At 49.2% G+C, this 23748-nt stretch overlaps 1 protein-coding gene across 1 annotated transcript in view; it reads right to left on the minus strand.

Annotated features, from left to right (window-relative positions):
* Positions 1 to 23442, minus strand: part of LOC149431303 (ras and Rab interactor 3-like) — a gene marked incomplete at its 3' end in the record, with an annotated part of 43686 nt that extends 20244 nt beyond the window's left edge. The window contains exon 1 of the mRNA XM_089665684.1: positions 23263 to 23442. Coding sequence (XP_089521810.1) covers positions 23263 to 23288 — 26 coding nt within the window. The remainder of the gene's footprint in view (positions 1 to 23262) is intronic.
* Positions 23443 to 23748: the final 306 nt, after the last annotated feature.

A 23748-nucleotide genomic window follows, 5' to 3' on the forward strand; every position in this document is an offset into this window, starting at 1 on the left:
CACCCTACAGGAGACGGCCAGAGACCGAAGACACCCTACAGGAGACGGCCAGAGACCGAAGACACCCTACAGGAGACGGCCAGAGACCGAAGACACCCTACAGGAGACTGCCAGAGACCGCAGACACCCTACAGGAGACGGCCAGAGACTGCAGACACCCTACAAGAGACGGTCAGAGACTGCAGACATCATACATGAGATGGTCAGAGACTGCAGATACAATACAGGAGACGGTCAGAGACCGCAGGCACCCTACAGGAGACGGCCAGAGACCGCAGGCACCCTACAGGAGACGGCCAGAGACCGCAGGCACCCTACAGGAGACGGCCAGAGACCGCAGGCACCCTACAGGAGACGGCCAGAGACCGCAGGCACCCTACAGGAGACGGCCAGAGACCGCAGGCACCCTACAGGAGACGGCCAGAGACCGCAGGCACCCTACAGGAGACGGCCAGAGACCGCAGGCACCCTACAGGAGACGGCCAGAGACCGCAGGCACCCTACAGGAGACGGCCAGAGACCGCAGGCACCCTACAGGAGACGGCCAGAGACCGCAGGCACCCTACAGGAGACGGCCAGAGACCGCAGGCACCCTACAGGAGACGGCCAGAGACCGCAGGCACCCTACAGGAGACGGCCAGAGACCGCAGGCACCCTACAGGAGACGGCCAGAGACCGCAGGCACCCTACAGGAGACGGCCAGAGACCGCAGACACCCTACAGGAGACGGCCAGAGACCGCAGACACCCTACAGGAGACGGCCAGAGACCGCAGACACCCTACAGGAGACGGCCAGAGACCGCAGACACCCTACAGGAGACGGCCAGAGACCGCAGACACCCTACAGGAGACGGCCAGAGACCGCAGACACCCTACAGGAGACGGCCAGAGACCGCAGACACCCTACAGGAGACGGCCAGAGACCGCAGACACCCTACAGGAGACGGCCAGAGACCGCAGACACCCTACAGGAGACGGCCAGAGACCGCAGACACCCTACAGGAGACGGCCAGAGACCGCAGACACCCTACAGGAGACGGCCAGAGACTGCAGACACCCTACAGGAGACGGCCAGAGACTGCAGACACCCTACAGGAGACGGCCAGAGACTGAAGACACCCTACAGGAGACGGCCAGAGACTGCAGACACGATACAGGAGACGGTCAGAGACTGCAGACACCCTACAGGAGACGGCCAGAGACTGCAGACACCCTACAGGAGACGGCCAGAGACTGAAGACACCCTACAGGAGACGGCCAGAGACTGAAGACACCCTACAGGAGACGGCCAGAGACTGAAGACACCCTACAGGAGACGGCCAGAGACTGAAGACACCCTACAGGAGACGGCCAGAGACTGAAGACACCCTACAGGAGACGGCCAGAGACTGAAGACACCCTACAGGAGACGGCCAGAGACTGAAGACACCCTACAGGAGACGGCCAGAGACTGAAGACACCCTACAGGAGACGGCCAGAGACTGCAGACACCCTACAGGAGACGGCCAGAGACTGCAGACACCCTACAGGAGACGGCCAGAGACTGCAGACACCCTACAGGAGACGGCCAGAGACTGCAGACACCCTACAGGAGACGGCCAGAGACTGCAGACACCCTACAGGAGACGGCCAGAGACTGCAGACACGATACAGGAGACGGCCAGAGACTGCAGACACGATACAGGAGATGGTCAGAGACTGCAGACACCCTACAGGAGACGGCCAGAGACTGCAGACACGATACAGGAGACGGCCAGAGACTGCAGACACGATACAGGAGATGGTCAGAGACTGCAGACACGATACAGGAGATGGTCAGAGACTGCAGACACGATACAGGAGATGGTCAGAGACTGCAGACACGATACAGGAGATGGTCAGACTGCAGACACGCTACAGGAGATGGTCAGACTGCAGACACGATACAGGAGATGGTCAGAGACCGCAGACACGCTACAGGAGACAGCCAGAGACTACAGACACCCTACAGAAGGTGGTCAGAGACTGCAGACATATTGAATGTCCATCAGAGGGCGGTAGGCACGGCCCCCAGCATAAACGAGCCCCTAGGGGTTGTAATCCATAAATCGATCCAAAAACATTTTTCCGGCTTTGCCCAGATTTAGGGTCAGTTTTTCACCCGAGATTCACGTGGTTCTCACACAGGTATTACTCTTGGGTGAATGTGGGGTGATCAGGACAGGTCTGTTGTCCCTGAAGCAGAGATTGTACAGAATGTGGATCTCATGAACCGCACGCGGGGTTATATATAGAAGTATTCGTTCAGATCTGGGCGATCCCCGCACATGTCAGATCACTTCCTGTGTGAAGTTTACAGTCTGGGAGAACCGGCCCGGCGCTTTATTGCAGGACGCGCCGACTGCCAACAGCAACTTCTGCGCTCTACATTTCTCAGGCTTTGCAGCGCCGGGGTTCTGGACTCGATTCCTTCCGAGGACATCCCGCTTGGAGTCTGTATGGTCTCCTTACATTTCTGTGGCTCTCCCCCCGCTTAACTTTCTTACCTGAAACATCAACAGAAAAACTACAAAGATCTGGAATTTTTCAGCTCTTCCACCATTTCACTCGTCTGTTTTTATACAGAAATTGGCACAATATAAAAACACGTACCCAATATGTGCATATTAATTGGTTTACGTGACAGAGATAGGATCTACAAATGGCGGTCTATATACACTGAAATTTTTACATTTTTTTTTTTATACTAGTAATGGCGGCGATCAGCGACTTATAGCGGGACTGCGGCGGGCATTCTGATATGCTGGGGAACTGACTTGGTGCCACTGACATCCCCATTGATACCAATACAGTGATCAGTGCTAATAAAAAGCACTGACACTGTACTAATGGCACTGGGCAGGAAGGGGTTAACATCCGGGGTGATCAAAGGGTTACCTGTGTGCTGGGAGTGTTTTTACTGTGTATTGATTTATTAGGAGGATGTGCTGGTTTTTATTCCCTGCTTTGCAAGCAGATACTAAACATCACATCCCCGCTGACAGGAGAGAGATCTGTGTGGTCTACATTCACAGATCTCTCTATCAGTTGATCCACTGACTGCTGGGTCCCGGCCATGAGTCACTGGCCAGTGGTGATTGACATGTAAGGAAGCCAATGACAGCGCAGGTAGGCTGGGGCGTGTCCCCTACCTGTAAAAGCAGAAACACACACATATAATAAATTGTATATATATATATATATATATATATATATATATATATATATATATATATACATACATACATACATATACACACACATACATACACACACACACACACACGGACTGACACCTCATGGCCCCCGGGCAATAGGGGATCATGGGGCCCGTGTCCTTGCCCAAGCTCAAAAAAGCCTAGGTCAGTCCGTGTGTGTGTATATGTATGTATATATATATATATATATATATATAAATATTAATGTGTGTGTGAATATATATATATATATATATATATACACACACACACACACATTACATACATATACACACACACACACGGACTGACCTAGGCTTTTTTGAGTTTGGGCAAGGACACAGGGGCCCCATGATCCCCTATTGCCCGGGGGCCCCATGAGTTGTCAGTCTGCCCCTATATATATATATATATATATATATATATATATATATATATATATATATATATATATATATATATATATATATACACACACACACACACACATATACACATACACGGGAAGATCGTTGCAAATAATCACTCGTCTGCCTCGGCCTTTCCAAGAATCGTCTCTTCGCTCAGGCTGACTTCACATTACGGCTTGTCTGGAATGTGCGCAGAATCGCACGTTTTCTCGCCCCGCACAGGAACGCGCTGCCCTTTAGCAGATGGCGGTGCCACGAAGAGCGGCTAATCCGCTGTTTTTGTGCAGGTCGGCTGCCGTTTCCCATAGACCGATGCGTTTTCAGAAAGTGCGCCAAAACCCCCCGCACGCTGCATCTTTTGTTCGCTCGCTAAAGCTACGCCAAAACCGCGGCATATGGCAGAAGTCTCTGGGAAACCGCAGGTTAGCTGCGCTTGGCTCAGAGCGCAGCGGGAAGTCGCCCTAATCGTGATTGGTACCCCCACGCATCTGCTGCCAAAATACAGATGGTGCCGCAGTTTTTGGGAAAGGAACAGCGACTACTTTTCCTCATTTCTGACGCAGCCGTCGCTGGGAAGCTGCCGCCGATGCTGAATGGTGCAGCTGTGAGTGAGATGTGAGGTTTCGTGTGTGACATTGGCAGGATCTGAGCAGGAAAGCTGATGGCGCAGCCGGGTACGGTACCTGTTGTAGACCCTCGCAGGTGTCTTGCGGGCGCGGCCTGACGCACCTCTTCCCCGTCGAGCGTTCCTGTCCGCCATAAACTAGTATCTCCGGTGGATGGGCGAAGTAGCAGGGCAAGCTGGGATGTGTCTTGTCAGGGTGGAGTGGGTGTGTACACACTGAACATTCCTCCACTGCCGAGAAGAGAATTCCACACTTATCACTCTCTGACCGCAACCTCGAACATTTCCCGCACTCCAGACCTGTCCCCTGCAGGGGCATTCTCAGGGCCCCCACCAAAAAGACTGATAGAAGTGCATGTATAGGCACACCCTTTCCTGGTGGTTCTGGTACAGAAGGATTCAAACCTATGACTGTTTATTCCTCTACTGCCATTTGTGTCCCATTGGGGGGGGTATTTTCCTTCACTTCCTGTCCTGGAGACACAACAGGAAGTGAATGGAAATGGTCACCAGAACTGGTGCCTCCGTTGGGACATTTCTCTCCACTTCCTGTCCTGGAGACACAACAGGAAGTGAAAGGAAATCTCTACAATTGGAGGGGAATTGTCACCAAATCTGGTGACTCCATTAGGAGATTTCTCTTCACTTCCTGTTCTGGAGACACAGCAGGAAGTGAAAGGAAACCACAACAGTATGAAAGAAATTGTCACCAGAACTGGTGTCTCCATTGAAAGATTTCTTTTCACTTCTTGTCCTGGAGACACAACAGGAAGTGAAAGGAAACCACCACAGTTTGAGAGAAAGTGTCACTGGTACTGTTGACTCCATTAGGAGATTTCTTTTCACTTCCTTTCCTGGAGACAACAGGAAGTGAAAGGAAACCTCAACAGTTGAAGGGAATTGTCACCAAAACAGGTATCTCCATTGAAAGATTTCTCTTCACTTCCTATCTTGGAGACACAACAGGAAGTGAAAGGAAACCACAACAGTTTGACGGAAAGTGTCACCAGAACTGGTGACTCCATTAGGAGATTTCTCTTCACTTTCTGTCCTGGGAGGTGCAACAAAAATTTAGAGAAAAGCTCTACAAATTGAGTGGAATTCCCCCTGTTAGAGTGTTGTCACCAGAACAGGTGTCCCTCCTAGAAGATTCCCCTTCACACTTCCTGTCCTGGAAATGCAACAAGGAAGTAAGAGGATTTCTCTATAAACCGAGGATTCCCCTCTAGAAGGAAGTTGCCACCAGAACAGGTGTCCCCATTGAAAGATTTCCTTTCACTTCCAGTCCTACAGATACAACAAGAAGTAAAATCCCAACTTCTATGAGAGGGGACTTCCCTTCAGTTTGCAGAGATTTTACTTCTGTTGCATCTGTAGGACAGGAAGTGAAGAGAAATCTCCTAATGGACTCACCAGTTCTGGTGACAATTTCCATTAGATTGTACAGATTTCCATTCACTTCTTGTTGTGTCTCCAGGACAGGAAGTGAAGAGAAATCTCCTAATGGAGAAATTCTTTACTTCCTGCTGCATTTCCAGGAGAGTAAGTGAAGGGAAATCTTTCCACGGGGACACTTCTGGTTCTGGTCCCCTCTCAGGAAGTTGTCACCAGAACCGATGTCTCCATTAGAGGATTTCCCTTCACTTCCTGTCCTGGAAGACAACAAGCAATGAAGGGAAATCTTTACAAATTAGGAGGATTGTTCCCTCAGAGTGTTGTCACCAGAACCAGAAGTGTCCCCATTGGAAGATTTCCCTTCACTTCTTGTCCTGGAGATGTAAGCTGAAGTGAAAAATATCTACAATTTGAGAGAAAAATTTCACCAGAACTGGGATCTCCATTGGGAGATTTCTCTCCACTTCCTGTCCTGGAAATGCAGCAGTAATTAGGAGGATTTATCTACAAATTGAAGAGGATTCCCCTCTCAGGAAGTGGTCACCAGAACAGGTGTCCCCATTGAAAGATTTTCCTGCACTTCCTATCCTGGGAGACAACAAGCAATGAAAGGAAACCTCTACAGATTGAGGGAATGTCCTCTAACATAGTTGCCACCGGTACGGGTGTCCCCATTAGGAGATTTCTTTTCACTTCCTGTCTTATGGATGCAACAAAAAGGTAAAAGGAAATCTCTACAAATTGAAGGGAAGTCCCCTCTCAGGAAGTTGTTACCAGAACAGGTGTCCCCATTCGAAGATTTCCCTTCACTTCCTGTCCTGGAGACACAACAAGCAATGAAAGGAAATCTCCACAAATTGAGGGAAATTCCCGTCAGAGTGTTGTCACCAGAAGTGTCCCCACTGGGAGATTTCCCTTCACTTCCTGTCCTGGTGACACCACAAGGAGCTTTAGAAGCCTGGCTGTGTTTTCACTGGAGGACCAACACTTCCGTGTCCGGGGTCACCTGCAGATTGCAGCGGCTCCTCCCGCTTTCTCCATCCATCACAGGATATGGATTGGAGGTCTGAGAGCGGGGGGATGAGGGGGGGAAATGTACCGCTGGATTGGAGCAGTGGTCAGTGTGAAGGTGAGGAGGACCCTCTACATGCAGGACACGCATTTCTGGAGATTTACAACATTGTCCTCTAGAAGGAAGACCTCATCGTAGAAGTCCGCTCCTCGCCAGATCCTCCAAGGGGCCCGGAACCCGCTCCAGTCTTGGGGCCAATCATTAGGAAGACTCCGCTGCCTAAAAATCTCCCTCTGACCATGACACCAGCCGAGCCAGGAGGAACCAGGATGGAGATCGTCCTCTGCGCTCCCAACAGCCATCACCATAGACATGCAGGCATCAGCCGTCACCATACAGGCATCAGCCGTCACCACACAGGCATCACCATACACATATACAGGCATCCGCTGCCACCATACAGGCATCAGCCGTCACCACACAGGCATCAGCCGTCACCACACAGGCATCAGCCGTCACCACACAGGCATCACCATACACATATACAGGCATCCGCTGTCACCATACAGGCATCAGCCGTCACCACACAGGCATCACCATACACATATACAGGCATCAGTCGTCACCACACAGCCATCACCATACACATATACAGGCATCAGCCGTCACCACACAGGCATCAGCCGTCACCACACAGGCATCACCATACACATATACAGGCATCAGCCGTCACCACACAGGCATCACCATACACATATACAGGCATCAGCCGTCACCACACAGGCATCAGCCGTCACCACACAGGCATCACCATACACATATACAGGCATCAGCTGTCACCACACAGGCATCACCATACACATATACAGGCATCAGCCGTCACCATACAGCCATCACCATACACATATACAGGCATCAGCCGTCACCATACAGCCATCACCATACACATATACAGGCATCAGCCGTCACCATACAGCCATCACCATACACATATACAGGCATCAGCCGTCACCATACAGGCATCAGCCGTCACCACACAGGCATCACCATACACATATACAGGCATCAGCCGTCACCACAGAGGCATCACCATACACATATACAGGCATCAGCCGTCACCATACAGGCATCAGCCGTCACCACACAGGCATCACCATACACATATACAGGCATCAGCCGTCACCACACAGGCATCACCATACACATATACAGGCATCAGCCGTCACCATACAGGCATCAGCCGTCACCACACAGGCATCAGCCGTCACCACACAGGCATCAGCCGTCACCACACAGGCATCACCATACACATATACAGGCATCAGCCGTCACCACACAGGCATCACCATACACATATACAGGCATCAGCCGTCACCATACAGGCATCAGCCGTCACCATACAGGCATCAGCCGTCACCATACAGGCATCACCATACAGGCATCAGCAGTCACCACACAGGCATCACCATACACATATACAGGCATCAGCCGTCACCATACAGGCATCAGCCGTCACCATACACATATAGAGGCATCAGCCGTCACCACACAGCCATCACCATACAGGCATTCGCTGTCACCATACAGGCATCAGCTGTCACCACACAGGCATCACCATACAGGCATCAGCCGTCACCATACAGGCATCAGCCGTCACCACACAGGCATCACCATACAGGCATCAGCCGTCACCATACAGGCATCAGCCGTCACCACACAGGCATCACCATACAGGCATCAGCCGTCACCATACAGGCATCAGCCGTCACCACACAGGCATCACCATACACATATAGAGGCATCAGCCGTCACCACACAGGCATCACCATACACATATACAGGCATCAGCCGTCACCACACAGGCATCAGCCGTCACCACACAGGCATCACCATACACATATACAGGCATCAGCCGTCACCACACAGGCATCACCATACACATATACAGGCATCAGCCGTCACCATACAGGCATCAGCCGTCACCATACAGGCATCAGCCGTCACCATACAGGCATCAGCCGTCACCATACAGCCATCACCATACACATATAGAGGCATCAGCCGTCACCACACAGCCATCACCATACAGGCATCAGCTGTCACCACACAGGCATCACCATACAGGCATCAGCCGTCACCACACAGGCATCACCATACAGGCATCAGCCGTCACCACACAGGCATCACCATACAGGCATCAGCCGTCACCACACAGGCATCACCATACAGGCATCAGCCGTCACCACACAGGCATCACCATACAGGCATCAGCCGTCACCACACAGGCATCACCATACAGGCATCAGCCGTCACCATACAGCCATCACCATACACATATAGAGGCATCAGCCGTCACCACACAGCCATCACCATACAGGCATCCGCCGTCACCATACAGGCATCAGCCGTCACCATACAGGCATCAGCCGTCACCATACAGGCATCACCATACAGGCATCAGCCGTCACCACACAGGCATCACCATACAGGCATCAGCCGTCACAACATACATAGGCATCAACCACCAGCTGTCACTACTCACATATAGTTATCAGCTGTCACCACTCATCGAGATCAGGCTCAGGCAAGAATCCAGGGGGGGGAGGGCTGCGACACACAGAAGGTTTTCATCGTCATGCATGGAATGTATGGAGGGAACAAATCCTTCACAAACACTTTATGTAGTCAAAAGTTATTAAAAAAAAAGCCAAACATTCTTCCAAACAGCCCCTCTGTGGGGTCCCCAGACATCTGCCAGACACGTGTGTGGGGTCCCCAGACATCTGCCAGACACGTGTGTGGGGTCCCCAGACATCTGCCAGACACGTGTGTGGGAGAATTGGAAACAAAAAACAATCACACACTTATGTGCCAACCCCGCCTCCAGACCTGTAAAACCAGGAGAAAAAATGCCCCTCCCACAAAAACGCCCCCTCCCCCGGCCTGCCCCAGGATGGGAGTAATTGGGCACCCACAACACTTTTCAGGGTGTCATGTCCCGCACATTCCTTAATATTTGAAAGGAAAACATTTAAATCAAGAATAAACTGGACCCATGCAGGCCGATCCTCCATCACTCCGGGGATCACTCCTAGGGGGTTGGGGAATCACGCCGGGCAGGATGGGGTTAACACCCCCCCCCCCCCATAACACTGCCTCCTTGTTCTTCTGTATATTATTCAAACTTTTCCCCGGAGATGAAAAGAAAAACTTCATCTCATGTCACCGAGATCCGGAGAAAAAAGATTTCCTGTGCAGAAGAAAGGAGGATTCAGTCTCAGAAAGTTCAAACACTCAGCAAAAGGGAGGCAAAAATACACACAAATCTGAACATACAAAAGTACACCGCGCAAAAAGAAACCGCAAAACATACAATAAGGCACACGTGGAAAACCGACAACCTCAATCAAGAGATTGCAGGATCAGAACTACAGCCGACCAATCAGAATTCATCTTCCCAGGCAGCACCAAGTGAATCCCAATTGGCTCTGCATTTAAAGTGGACCTGTCATCATAAGGAGAAAAGAGGAGAAAAAAGAAAGAAAGGAGAAAAAAAGAAAAGGAGAAAAAAAGAAAAGGAGAAAAAAAGAAAAAGGAGAAAAAAAGAAACGAAAAGAAAACGAAAAGGAAACCATCTTTATCAAGGGTTACTACTTCCTTGACTGAGATGTCGGCTCAGAGATGACAGTCACATAAATCCTGGCATCTGTGCAAATGTCTGACACAGATCAGCCCCTGCTGCAGCCTCTCACTTTGTGACTTGGTACAAAGTTGCAGTCTGAGCACTGGGCGGGAGAAGACTGAGGAAATGCTTCCTCCTGCCTGCAGCAGACTGATGACAACTTCTCAGTCTAGGCCAAGTCATTGACTGGAGCTCAAGGATGGCCTTTTGTGATAAAGTTGGAGCAGTTCTGAAGACGGGCTCTTTTCTGTCTATTGGGACGTGTTGGCAATTTATTCAAGTAGACTTACTGACAGGTCCACTGTAATAATGAAGAATTCCTTATTAAAAAGTAAAAAAAAGGGAAAAGAAAAAAGAAAGAAAGGAGAGGAAGAAAGAAAGGAGAGGAAGAGAGGAAGAAAGAAAGGAGAGGAAGAGAGGAAGAAAGAAAGGAGGAGAGGAAGAGAGGAAGAAAGAAAGGAGAGGAAGAGAGGAAGAAAGAAAGGAGAGGAAGAGAGAAAGAAAGGAAGAAAGAAAGGAAGTAGGAAAGGAAGAAAGAAAGGAAGTAGGAAAGGAAGAAAGGGGAGGAAGGAGAGGAAGGAAGGAGAGGAAGGAAGGAGAGGAAGAAAGGCGAGGAAGGAGAGGAAGAAAGGCGAGGAAGGAAGAAAGAAAGAAAGAAAGAAAGAAAGAAAGGCGAGGAAGGAAGAAAGAAAGAAAGAAAGAAAGGCGAGGAAGGAAGAAAGAAAGAAAGAAAGAAAGAAAGAAAAGGAGAGGAAGGAAGAAAGAAAGAAAGAAAGAAAGAAAGAAAGGAGAGGAAGAAAGAAAGAAAGAAAGAAAGAAAGAAAGGAGAGGAAGAAAGAAAGAAAGAAAGAAAGAAAGGAGAGGAAGGAAGGAAGAAAGAAAGAAAGAAAGAAAGGAGAGGAAGGAAGAAAGAAAGAAAGAAAGAAAGAAAGAAAGAAAGAAAGGAGAGGAAGGAAGAAAGAAAGAAAGAAAGAAAGAAAGAAAGAAAGAAAGGAGAGGAAGGAAGAAAGAAAGAAAGAAAGAAAGGAGAGGAAGGAAGAAAGAAAGAAAGAAAGGAGAGGAAGGAAGAAAGAAAGAAAGAAAGAAAGAAAGAAAGGAGAGGAAGGAAGGAAGAAAGAAAGAAAGAAAGAAAGAAAGAAAGAAAGGAGAGGAAGGAAGAAAGGCGAGGAAGGAAGGAGAGGAAGGAAGAAAGAAAGAAAGGTGAGGAAGAAAGGAAGGAAGGAAGAAAGGCGAGGAAGGAAGGAAGAAAGGCGAGGAAGGAAGGAAGAAAGGCGAGGAAGGAAGGAAGAAAGGCGAGGAAGGAAGGAAGAAAGGCGAGGAAGGAAGGAAGAAAGGAGAGGAAGGAAGGAAGAAAGAAAGGAAGAAAGGAGAGGAAGGAGAGGAAGAAAGAAAGGAAGAAAGGGGAGGAAGGAGAGGAAGAAAGAAAGGAAGAAAGGGGAGGAAGAGGAAGAAAGGGGAGGAAGGAGAGGAAGAAAGGGGAGGAAGGAGAGGAAGAAAGGCGAGGAAGGAGAGGAAGAAAGGCGAGGAAGGAGAGGAAGAAAGGCGAGGAAGGAGAGGAAGAAAGGCGAGGAAGGAGAGGAAGAAAGGCGAGGAAGGAAGGAAGAAAGGAGAGGAAGGAAGGAAGAAAGGAGAGGAAGGAAGGAAGAAAGGAGAGGAAGGAAGGAAGGAAGAAAGGCGAGGAAGGAAGGAAGGAAGAAAGGCGAGGAAGGAAGGAAGGAAGAAAGGCGAGGAAGGAAGGAAGAAAGGCGAGGAAGGAAGGAAGAAAGGCGAGGAAGGAGAGGAAGAAAGGCGAGGAAGAAAGGCGAGGAAGGAGAGGAAGAAAGGCGAGGAAGGAGAGGAAGAAAGGCGAGGAAGGAGAGGAAGAAAGGCGAGGAAGGAGAGGAAGAAAGGCGAGGAAGGAGAGGAAAAAAGGCGAGGAAGGAGAGGAAAAAAGGCGAGGAAGGAGAGGAAAAAAGGCGAGGAAGGAGAGGAAGAAAGGCGAGGAAGGAAAGGAAGAAAGGCGAGGAAGGAAGAAAGGCGAAGAAGGAAGGAAGGAAGAAAGAAGGAAGGAAGAAAGAAAGAGAGAGGAAGGCGAGGAAGGAAGAAAGGCGAGGAAGGAAGGAAGAAAGGCGAGGAAGGAAGGAAGAAAGGCGAGGAAGGAAGAAAGGCGAGGAAGGAAGAAAGGCGAGGAAGGAAGAAAGGCGAGGAAGGAAGAAAGGCGAGGAAGAAAGGAAGGAAGGCGAGGAAGAAAGGAAGGAAGGCGAGGAAGAAAGGAAGGAAGGCGAGGAAGAAAGGAAGGCGAGGAAGGAAGAAAGGCGAGGAAGGAAGAAAGGCGAGGAAGGCGAGGAAGGAGAGGAAGGAAGGAAGAAAAGGAGAAGAAGGAAGGAAGGAAGAAAGGAGAAGAAGGAAGGAAGGAAGGAAGAAAGGCGAGGAAGTAAGGAAGAAAGGCGAGGAAGTAAGGAAGAAAGGCGAGGAAGTAAGGAAGAAAGGCGAGGAAGGAAGGAAGGAAGAAAGGCGAGGAAGGAAGGAAGAAAGGCGAGGAAGGAGAGGAAGGAAGAAAGGCGAGGAAGGAGAGGAAGGAAGAAAGGCGAGGAAGGAAGAAAGGAGAGGAAGGAAGAAAGGAGAGGAAGGAAGAAAGGAGAGGAAGGAAGAAAGGAGAGGAAGGAAGAAAGGAGAGGAAGAAAGAAAGGAGAGGAAGAAAGAAAGGAGAGGAAGGAAGAAAGGAGAGGAAGGAAGAAAGGAAGAAAGAAAGGAAGGAAGAAAGAAAGAAAGAAAGGAAGGAAGGGAGAAAGAAAGAAAGGAGAGGAAGGAAGGAAGGAAGAAAGAAAGGACAGGAAGGAAGGAAGGAAGAAAGAAAGGAGAGGAAGGAAGGAAGAAAGAAAGAAAGGAGAGGAAGGAAGGAAGGAAGAAAGAAAGGAGAGGAAGGAAGGAAGGAAGAAAGAAAGGAGAGGAAGGAAGGAAGGAAGAAAGAAAGGAGAGGAAGGAAGGAAGAAAGGAGAGGAAGGGAGGGAGGAAGGAAGGAGAGGAAGGGAGGGAGGGAGGAAGGAGAGGAAGGGAGGGAGGGAGGAAGGAGAGGAAGGGAGGGAGGGAGGAAGGAGAGGAAGGGAGGGAGGGAGGGAGGAGAGGAAGGGAGGGAGGGAGGGAGGAAGGAGAGGAAGGGAGGGAGGGAGGAAGGGAGGGAGGGAGGGAGGAAGGAGAGGAAGGGAGGGAGGGAGGGAGGAGAGGAAGGGAGGGAGGGAGGGAGGAAGGAGAGGGAGGGAGGGAGGAAAGAGAGGAAGGGAGGGAGGGAGGAAGGAGAGGAAGGAAGGAAGGAAATACTAAAGAAATAAAAAAGGAGAGAAAACACACACAGCGGATTTTGTGTACACGTTCCCAAAATCGCAACACTCAGATATAATAAGCGCGAATCATGCCATCATACTTGTCCACATCAAACGTGTTGAGCTGCATTGATCAATGCGCAAGGACACTCAGAAACCAATCAATCATTCTCGGTGTGCCCTATTCACACCATACAAGTGCCTTGGTGTGCGCTAAGGAAAAATGCAGACATGCTGGATTACACCCAACACACAACACGCACGTCATCACAATAAAAAAAAAAGAAAAAAAAGAAGAAGATACAAAAGTAGTTTTGCTGGAAAAACAGTTCAAAAAATAAAAAAAAAGCAGTTTGTGCCTCTGCCCCTCCCACAAGGCCATAGTGAAGGTGTCACTGTCACAGCTGGACTCCCCTATGGGAGAAGGGTGACACCGTTGTTTGAAGTTTGAACAGATACTGCAGTGGAGTGGATCTCAGAATTCGGAGTCAGATGTCCGTCAACATCCGAGTCCGACATCTTCTATTTAAAAGGGCAAACCTGAATGTACACCAACTTCAAACAAGAGCCAGACTGCTGGTCTCCAGCTTACAATCAACGCGTATATAAACTCACATTGGACATTAGCTTTTGATCTGACTTGGCAGCAGAGCTAGCAATCTACTAGTGAACAGGCCCTGTGCTGTAGTCACAGGGGAATGGATCTTGGTGCCGCCATGTCTGCAGACTTCTGTGGAAGAATGGCCGTGTGTGTTTTGTACATTACTCTCGCCTCTTTGGCTCTTCGGACAGTTTTTACTGCGTGAACTCCTGCGCTGCAGAACACATTCGGGGCCTTGCTGGCGAATATTTTCACAGGAAGGTCATATTGCCCACATTGCTTGTGGCCAGAGGTGGACTGACAACTCATGGGGCCCCCCGGGCAATAGGGGATCATTGGGCCCGTGTCCTTGCCCAAACTCAAAAAATCCTATGAAAAAGGTACCAGGGGCATCTCATGGGGCCGCCTACTGACCCCGGGCATTGCCCGAGTTTCCAAATGGTCAGTCTGCCCCTGCTTGTGGCCATTCTAAAGAAGACATCTACATCTCATTGCGCTCTCTTTTATAATATACAGCATTTGCTAAAAAGAGAGTTCTGTGTTAGGAGTCCAGTCTGCCTGGCAATTATTATGGAGGTCTCAGAGAACGCCGACCTCAGCCTACCAATGGTATGGTGTCATTTTGTGGGTTTCCAGATTGCTTTGCTTCTTGTGTTCCACTCGAAGATGCAAATTCCGATATGTCTAGTGCTGGTTACTGTGCAGCCTCAGATGTCGCAGACCTCAAGTCTTAATACTGGCTGGTGGGAATTATAGTATCTTGTTCTCTACAGCTTGTGGCACCTTGAGGATCACAGATGAAGGGCAGCTGGAGTTGTAGTACCTTGTTGGCTGCAGCTGAGCAGTGGTGGGAGTTGTAGCATCTTGAGGATCGCAGATGTTAGGGTGGTGGGAGCTATAATACCTTGTTGACTACAGCTGAGGGGTGGTGGGAGTTGAAGTACCTTACAGATGGAGGGGCATTGGACATTGTAGCACCTTGTTGGCTGCTGCTGAGGGGTGTTGGAGTTTGTAGTACCTTGGGGACAACAGACAGAGGGGATGTGGAGTTGTAGTACCTTGTCGGCTGCAGCTGAGGGGTGGTGAGAGTTGTAGCACCTTGAGGACCACAGATGGAGGGGCAGTGGAAGTTGTAATACCTTGTTGGCTGTAGCTGAGGGGTGGTGAGAGTTGTAGTACTTTGTGGACCACAGATGGAGGGGTGGTAGAAGTTGTAGTACCTTGAGGATCGCAGATGGTGGGGTGGTAGGATTTGTAGTACCTTGTTGGCTGCAGCTGAAGCGTGGTGGGAGTTGTAGCACCTTTTCCTGACCACAGATGGAGGGGCAGTGGAAGTTGTAATACCTTGTTGGCTGTAGCTGAGGCGTGGTGAGAGTTGTACTACATTGAGGAAAACAGGTGGAGGGGTGGTAGGTGTTGTAGTACTTTGAGGATCACAGATAGAGGGGTGGTGGGAGTTGTAGTACCTTGTTGGCTGTAGCTGAAGGGGTGGTAAGAGTTGTAACACATTGAGAACCACGGATGGAGGGGCAGTAGGAGTTGTAGTACCATGAGAACCACAGATGGAGGGGTGGTACAAGTTGTAGTGCCTTGAGGGAGGGCAGCTAGAAGAATAGTGGAAATTGCAGTACTTTGCTAGCCACAGCTAGAGGGGCAGTAATGAAGAAAGAACCCCGAGGAACAGCAACTAGACAAGAAGTGGGAGATGCAATATCTTGTGGGTCACAGCTGGAGGGGCAGTAGGAGTTGTACCCTGTGGGACAGGTACAGCTGGAGCTTTGGAAGTTGTACTAGCCTGTGGGACAGCACCTAGAGGGATGGTGGGGGTCGTACCTCGTTATCTGTGGCTTGAGGAGTGGTGGAAGTTGTACTACCAGGAAACCCACAGAAGAATGTGTAGTGGGAGATGTACCTCAAGTACCACAGATGGAGGGACATTGGACGTTGTGGTACCATCTGTGAAAGCAACCAGAGGGTGTAGTGGGAGTTTTAGGACCTTGCTGTGCACAGCTGGCAGGGCAATAAGAATTTTAGTGCCCTGTTTGATAACAACCAGACAAGTAGTGGGAGTTGCAATACTCTGCAGGCCACAGTTGGAGGAAGAGTGGGAGTTGTGGTACCCTGTGGGACACCAGCTGGAGGGGTGGTGAGGGGTGTTGTACTTTGCTGGTCACAGCTGGACTGGTGGTGAGAATAGTCGTACCCTGGGCCTGTCATGGGAGCTGTAGAACCTTATAGGACAGCAGCTGGGGGGGGGGGGGGGGGGGGGAGTTGGGAGTTGTAGTACCTTCCGGCTGCCAGCTAGGACCAGCAGCTAGAGGGGCAGTGGAAGTTGTACCTTGAGGACTGTCAGCTGGTTGGCTGTTAGAAGTTGTAGTTCCTTGAGGACATGCAGTAGTTGGGGTGGAGGAAATTGTAGTACCTTGAGGGCTGTCAGCTGGTTGGCTGTTGGAAGTTGTAGTTCCTTGAGGACATGCAGTAGCTGGGGTGGAGGAAATTGTAGTACCTTGAGGGCTGGCAGCTAAAGAAGCAGTAGAAGTCAGGGGCGGACTGACCATTTGGAAACTCGGGCACTGCCCGAGGGTCTGGGGTCAGTAGGGGGCCCCATGAGATGCCCCTGGTACCTTTTTCATAGGCTTTTTTGAGTTTGGACAATGACACAGGGGCCCCATGATCTCCTATTGCCCGGGGGCCCCATGAGTTGCCAGTCCGCCCCTGGTAGAAGTTATAGTATTTTGCAGGACAGCAGCTAGAGGGGTGATGGAATTTGTAGTACTTTGTCATTTTGAGTTACAGAAGATACTGAAGGCTCCTCTATGGAAACTACTACCCATCATATGGCCTTTCCACCAGTATGGTGAAAATGGAGTCACACGCCACAGCCCCACACAGTATGCTGGAAGCCAATGGCTCCTCTCCGTCCATTCTGCCAGGTAATGTCCAGATATAGAGGAGCAGGGCACAATGGCAGTTGAATTATTTCCTTCAGTAACTGCCCTTTGTTAGGAATGTATATGAGGTACCCATCCAAGAACACCAGGAGTTCCACCTGCAAACCTCCTTGGACCCCAGAGGGGGTTCAACATGCACAATAAAGTCTAACAAGTGTCCATCTCAACCGATTGCCTACATCCTGGACAATTCTCGGTATACATGGTTTCCCCACCCCGCTGTTCTCTTACTATTGAATAAATGGATTCGCCATCTGCAGTTACTGGACCACATTGTTTTACCCGTAACCCCTTCCTATTCATGTATGCACCTCTTCACACCAAGACTGGGTCTCCGTTACCAAACATGCATTAACCACCAGCATACAGACGTTGGTTCTACCTGTTAAAGCCAAGTCAAACAAGCAGGTATCCGATTGGCTCATACGTTTGTGTACCAAGGTTAGTACAGAACCTTTGAAAGAGTCAGCCCACTTAAAACAGATACTCCAATTCTGAGTAAAGGTTGATATGTCTGTTCAAATGGTCTTTACCCACCTACCTCCTGACGCAGCAGAAGAATGGAGACTGCACAGGGTAGAAGCAAAGCGGGATCTAGCCTTTATGATTTGGGGGTGCAGTAAAGAGAAGTCAGGGGGGCAGAATGTCAACATTGCGAGTCACTGACTGTTACCACCTGGGAACCACTAGTATATATTAGGATGATTAAACAGACCCTGCGCCCCCTTATATCAGGTGTCCCCAACAGGGGCGGACTGACAACTCATGGGGCCCCCCGGGCAGTAGGGGATCATGGGGCCCCTGTGTTCTCACCCACACTCAAACCATACCCAAAAAAGCCTATGAAAAATACTAGGGGCATCTCATGGGGCCCCCTACTGACCCTGGGCCCTCGAACAGTGCCCAAGAGCCCGAATGGTCAGTCCGCCCCTGGTCCCCATAAGACTCCCCTCCTAAATTAGGGTTTACATCAGTCCCCCATTGCACCAAGGTCCCCATCAGAGTTCCCCATTTACACCAGGGTCCTCGTCAGAGTGTTTTGTTACATCAAATGTTCCCATCAGAGTGCCCCCTTAGATGATCAGTTACCACATCAGAGGAACCCCTTTGCGTCAGGCGCCCGAGCCAGAAGGCCCCCTTTTGCGTCAGGCGCCCGAGCCAGAGGGCCACCTTTTGCGTCAGGCGCCCGAGCCAGAGGGCCACCTTTTGCGTCAGGCGCCCGAGCCAGAGGGCCACCTTTTGCGTCAGGCGCCCGAGCCAGAGGGCCCCCTTTTGCGTCAGGCGCCCGAGCCAGAGGGCCACCTTTTGCGTCAGGCGCCCGAGCCAGAGGGCCACCTTTTGCGTCAGGCGCCCGAGCCAGAGGGCCACCTTTTGCGTCAGGCGCCCGAGCCAGAGGGCCACCTTTTGCGTCAGGCGCCCGAGCCAGAGGGCCACCTTTTGCGTCAGGCGCCCGAGCCAGAGGGCCACCTTTTGCGTCAGGCGCCCGAGCCAGAGGGCCACCTTTTGCGTCAGGCGCCCGAGCCAGAGGGCCACCTTTTGCGTCAGGCGCCCGAGCCAGAGGGCCACCTTTTGCGTCAGGCGCCCGAACCAGAGGGCCCCCTTTCGCGTCAGGCGCCCGAACCAGAGGGCCCCCTTTCGCGTCAGGCGCCCGAACCAGAGGGCCCCCTTTCGCGTCAGGCGCCCGAACCAGAGGGCCCCCTTTCGCGTCAGGCGCCCGAACCAGAGGGCCCCCTTTCGCGTCAGGCGCCCGAACCAGAGGGCCCCCTTTCGCGTCAGGCGCCCGAACCAGAGGGCCCCCTTTCGCGTCAGGCGCCCGAACCAGAGGGCCCCCTTTCGCGTCAGGCGCCCGAACCAGAGGGCCCCCTTTGCATCAGGCGCCTGATGGGGGGGGGGGGAATCAACAAAAATCTGGGGGAGCACTGCCCACCCCAGCAGACCCCTAGAGCCAGGTTTGGGTAGACGTAGCATTTTGGCAGGGAGATCTGACAACCGCAGTCCCAAGGAGGAATGAATTAGTAGAGCTCCTGGGATGATCGCGTGTTTTCATGTATTTTCTAAACAATCTTTCACTCACAAAACAGTTTTGTAGGAAGAAAAACAAAAGAAAAAGCCCTTTTTTCAGCTTCACATGGGTGGCAGAGGGACAGTTAACAGGTAGTAAAAAAACAAACAAAAAAAAAAAACCAAACACACCACAAGAATTCAGGAGGTGGCAGTATTGCCTTCTAAATGCCTGCAGACCACCGCTGAATAGCAGTCTACTGCAAATCACTTTTCAGAGGGGTGGTAGGGACTGTGAAATATGTAAAAGACTCTAACGCCAAACACGAACACTTTGACGTTTGGGGTATATCAAAAGCTTGTTATAAACACAGCAACACACAAATCTTTCATTTGATAGTTCAATCATCCACTGGAGATCGGTGGAATTATTCGCTGCGCAATCTTCGCGCAGATCAGTCGCTCTGCGGAGATTTTAACTTTTTTTATTTTTAAGGAATTAAATGAAGATTTTATGAACATCGAACTTTGCATACAATATGCACTCGCTACAAATCATTCAATGGATATTCTGCGGAACAATTGCAACATTGTTTAATATTTGCAGCAATATCTGAACTTTAGCGCTGGCTGTGTATGTTAGTCGCCGGTCACACCGCTGCGATTTAAAATCGTGCAATTTCTGAAAACTTTATTGCAACTTGTTGAAGATGTTTAACGAATTCTTGCGATTTCCATTATATTCTACGTTCTATATATTCTATTGCTGGAAAGTTGAATAGCACGGTCATCAGGAAATATATACAATAATGTGTGTAAATATATATATACTGTATATATTAGTGAGTATATATAAAATATGTGTATGTATATATACACACACATTATATATACATACATATATATACACACACACACATACACACACACATATATATATATACATATTATACATATACACACACATTATACAGTTGCAAGAAAAAGTATGTGAACCCCTTGGGATTACGTGGAGGTTTGCATGAATTGGGCATAAAATGTGCTCTGAACGTCATCTAAGTCACAACAATAGAAGAACACAGTCTGCTGAACATAATACTACACAAACATTAGATGTTGCCATGGTTTAATTGCACATAACATGTAAACATTCACAGTGCAGGGAGGAAAAAGTATGTGAACCTTTGGACTTAATAACTGGTTGACCCTCCTTCGGCAGCAATAACCTCAACCAAATGTTTCCTGTAGTTGCAGATCAGGCCTGCACAACGATCTGGAGTCATTTTGGACCACTCCTCTTCACAAAACTGTTTCAGTGTAGCAATATTCTTGGGATGTCTGGTGTGAATCGCTCTCTTAAGGTCATGTCACAGCATTTCAATCGGGTTGAGGTCAGGACTCTGACTGGGCCACTCCAGAAGGCGTATTCTGTGCTGTTGCAGCCATTGTTTTGTTGAATTACTTGTATGCTTTGGGTCATTGTCCTGTTGCATCACCCATCCTCTGCGGAGCTTCAGTTGGTGGAAAGATGGTCGTACGTTTTCCTGCAAAATGTCTTGATAAAATCTGGAATTCATTTTCCCATCAATGACAACAATCCGTCCAGGCCCTGAGGCAGCAAAGCAGCCCCAAACCATGATGCTCCCTCCGCCATGTTTCACAGTGGGGATGAGGTTTTGATGTTGGTGTGCTGGGCCTTTTTTTCTCCACACATAGTGTTGTGTGTTCTTCCCAAACAACTCAATCTTGGTTTCATCTGTCCACAGTATATTCTGCCAGTAGTGCTGTGGAACATCCAGGTGCTCTTTGGCAAACTTCAAACGTGCTGCAATATTCTTTTTGGACAGCAATGGCTTCCTCCGTGGTGTCCTCCCATGTACTCCATTCTTGTTTCATGTTTTCCTTATTGTAGATGTGTCAACAAAAATGTTAGCATGTGCCAGAGATTTCTGTAGGTCTTTAGCTGACACTCTGGGATTCTTCTTTACCTCATGCAGCATTCTGCGCTGTGCTCTTGCAGTCATTTTTACAGGACGACCACGCCTAGGGAGAGTAGCAACAGTGCTAAACTTTCTCCATTTGTAGACAGTGTCTTACCGTGGACACATGAACATCAAGGCTTTTGGAGATACTTTTGTAACCCTTTCCAGCTTCATGCAAGTCAACAATTCTTGATCGTAGGTCTTCTGAGAGCTCTTTTCTGCGAGGCATGGTTCACATCAGACAGTGCTTCTTGAAACCAGTAAACCCAAAACAGGTGTGTGTTTTTTAAGGGCAGGACAGCTGTCAGCAACACATCCAATATCATCACACTGATTGGAGTCAAGGTTGGCTCACTCCTGGCTCCAATTAGCTCTGGGAGAAGTCATTAAGCTAGGGCCTCACATACTTTTTCCTCCCTGCACTGTGAATGTTTACATGTTATGTGCAATTAAACCATGGCAACATCTAATGTTTGTGTAGTATTATGTTCAGCAGACTGTGTTCTTCTATTGTTGTGACTTAGATGACGTTCAGAGCACATTTTATGCCCAATTCATGCAAAACTCCACGTAATCCCAAGGGGTTCACATACTTTTTCTTGCAACTGTATATACACACACACATACATATATACATACATATATATACACACACACATATATACACATTATATATATATATATATACACACACACACACAGTATATAATAATATACATACATACATACACGCACACTAGTGTTTCCTCCATTGACCATTTCATCAGAATCGCACCCCAATCAAATCGGTTCGCAAAACGCGGTGCGATGTGCAGAATAGGATCGCATAGGTGTGAATCCGATTCTAAAGCGGACAAAAAAACCAAAAAAAAAACCAAAAAAAAAAAAAACAGGTCCTGCACCTTTTTGGTGCGGATTTGAGCCAAATGTACGGCTCAAATTTCACCAGCCAGAATTGTCATGTGATTCGCACAGGGATGCGGTGCGGTTCTTGTGCAAATCACATGCGATATGCCGTGATGCCGAAGCGTGAACCCGGGCACAAAGCTCCAAAATGGCCATCAAAATCAAACACATCTAATCGTCCACGAACGCCTCGCTGCGACGTTCCATTCCCAGGGTGACAAAAAAAAAAAAAAAATCGTGCGATTTCTGAAGACTTTATTGCAACTTGTTGAAGATGTTCAACGAATTCTTGCGATTTCCATTATATTCTACGTATGTGATATCGCAATAAACTGCAGAAAAAGAGATGTAAGGACTACTTTAGAAATCCCGCCGCAGCAAATCGCACACAAGATCCTGACATTCACAGATTGCTGGAAAGTTGAATAGCACGGTCATCAGGAAATATAAGTATGTATGTATGTATATATATATATATATATATATATATATATATATATATATATATATATATACACATACATACATACATACATACACACATATATATATATATACACACATACACGCACACATATATACATACACACAAACTAGTGTTTCCTCCACTGACGATTTCATCAGAATCGCACCCCATTCAAATCAGTTCGCAAAACGCGGTGCGATGTGCAGAATAGGATCGCATAGTGAATACCCATGCGATCCGATTCTAGTGCGGACAAACCAGGTCCTGCACCTTTTTGTTGCGGCTGTGTTGCGATTTGAGCCAAACGTACGGCTCAAATTTCACCGGCCAGAATGGTCATGTGATTCACACAGGGATGCGGTGCGATATGCCGCAATGCCGAAGTGTGAACCCGGGCTCGAAGCTCCAAAACGGCCATGAAAATCACACAAATCTAAACATCCACGAACGCCTCGCTGCGACGTTCCATTCCCACGGTGACAAGAAAACAAAAAAAACAAATGGCTTTAATCTCATCCACTTCAAACATCTCTAGACGCATTGAAGAGTTAACCGCAGATCCAGCTGTTCTGAGAATCATGTGTTTTAAGTCGCCCCCTACCCTACCCAAACCTGACGACACATATTGACAGGCTGGGGCGGAGTCAGGAAAGAGTTAAAAACTTTGCGCTGCAGTCGTTATAAGTTTTTAGACGTTACAAAAAAGTTGGCGCTTACCCAGAATCCTGGCGAGCGCCCTCCATCCCCGCGGCGGCCCCAGCCCTCACTGGGCTAATTTGGGGCTCCTGACCTGCAGCAGGCGAGGGCCCCCCACCATAGTCGCACTAGCCTGGGAGGTGGCTGGCTGCTGAGAGCTGCAAAGGACTGACTTCTTCTGCAGAACTTCCTGTGCTGAATGTGATGGGGGGGATTCAGGAAGAGGTAGTGCTAGAGCTGCTCAGGTTATTTGAAGCCATTTGTGGTTGCAGAGCTGCAGGAGGCAGGGGAAGCCCTTTAACTCCTTCACTGCCACCGCTCAGAGTCACTATCACACCCCCCCCCCCACCCCCGGGCACCCCCAGGCTGGGTCACAGCCCACCCAGACTATCACCCCCAGGGAAGAGCAAGAAAAAAAAAACAATGCCAAAGAACATGAAAACTTACATTTAAAGGAATAGTCCACTTTTTGCAAAAAATAAATAAATGAAATCACATTTAGCACTT

This window comes from Staurois parvus, unplaced genomic scaffold (assembly GCF_062004578.1).
Source record: "Staurois parvus isolate SC_StPar_1 unplaced genomic scaffold, SC_StPar_1.0 ptg002295l, whole genome shotgun sequence".
In the NCBI taxonomy this organism is placed as follows: Eukaryota; Metazoa; Chordata; class Amphibia; order Anura; family Ranidae; genus Staurois; species Staurois parvus.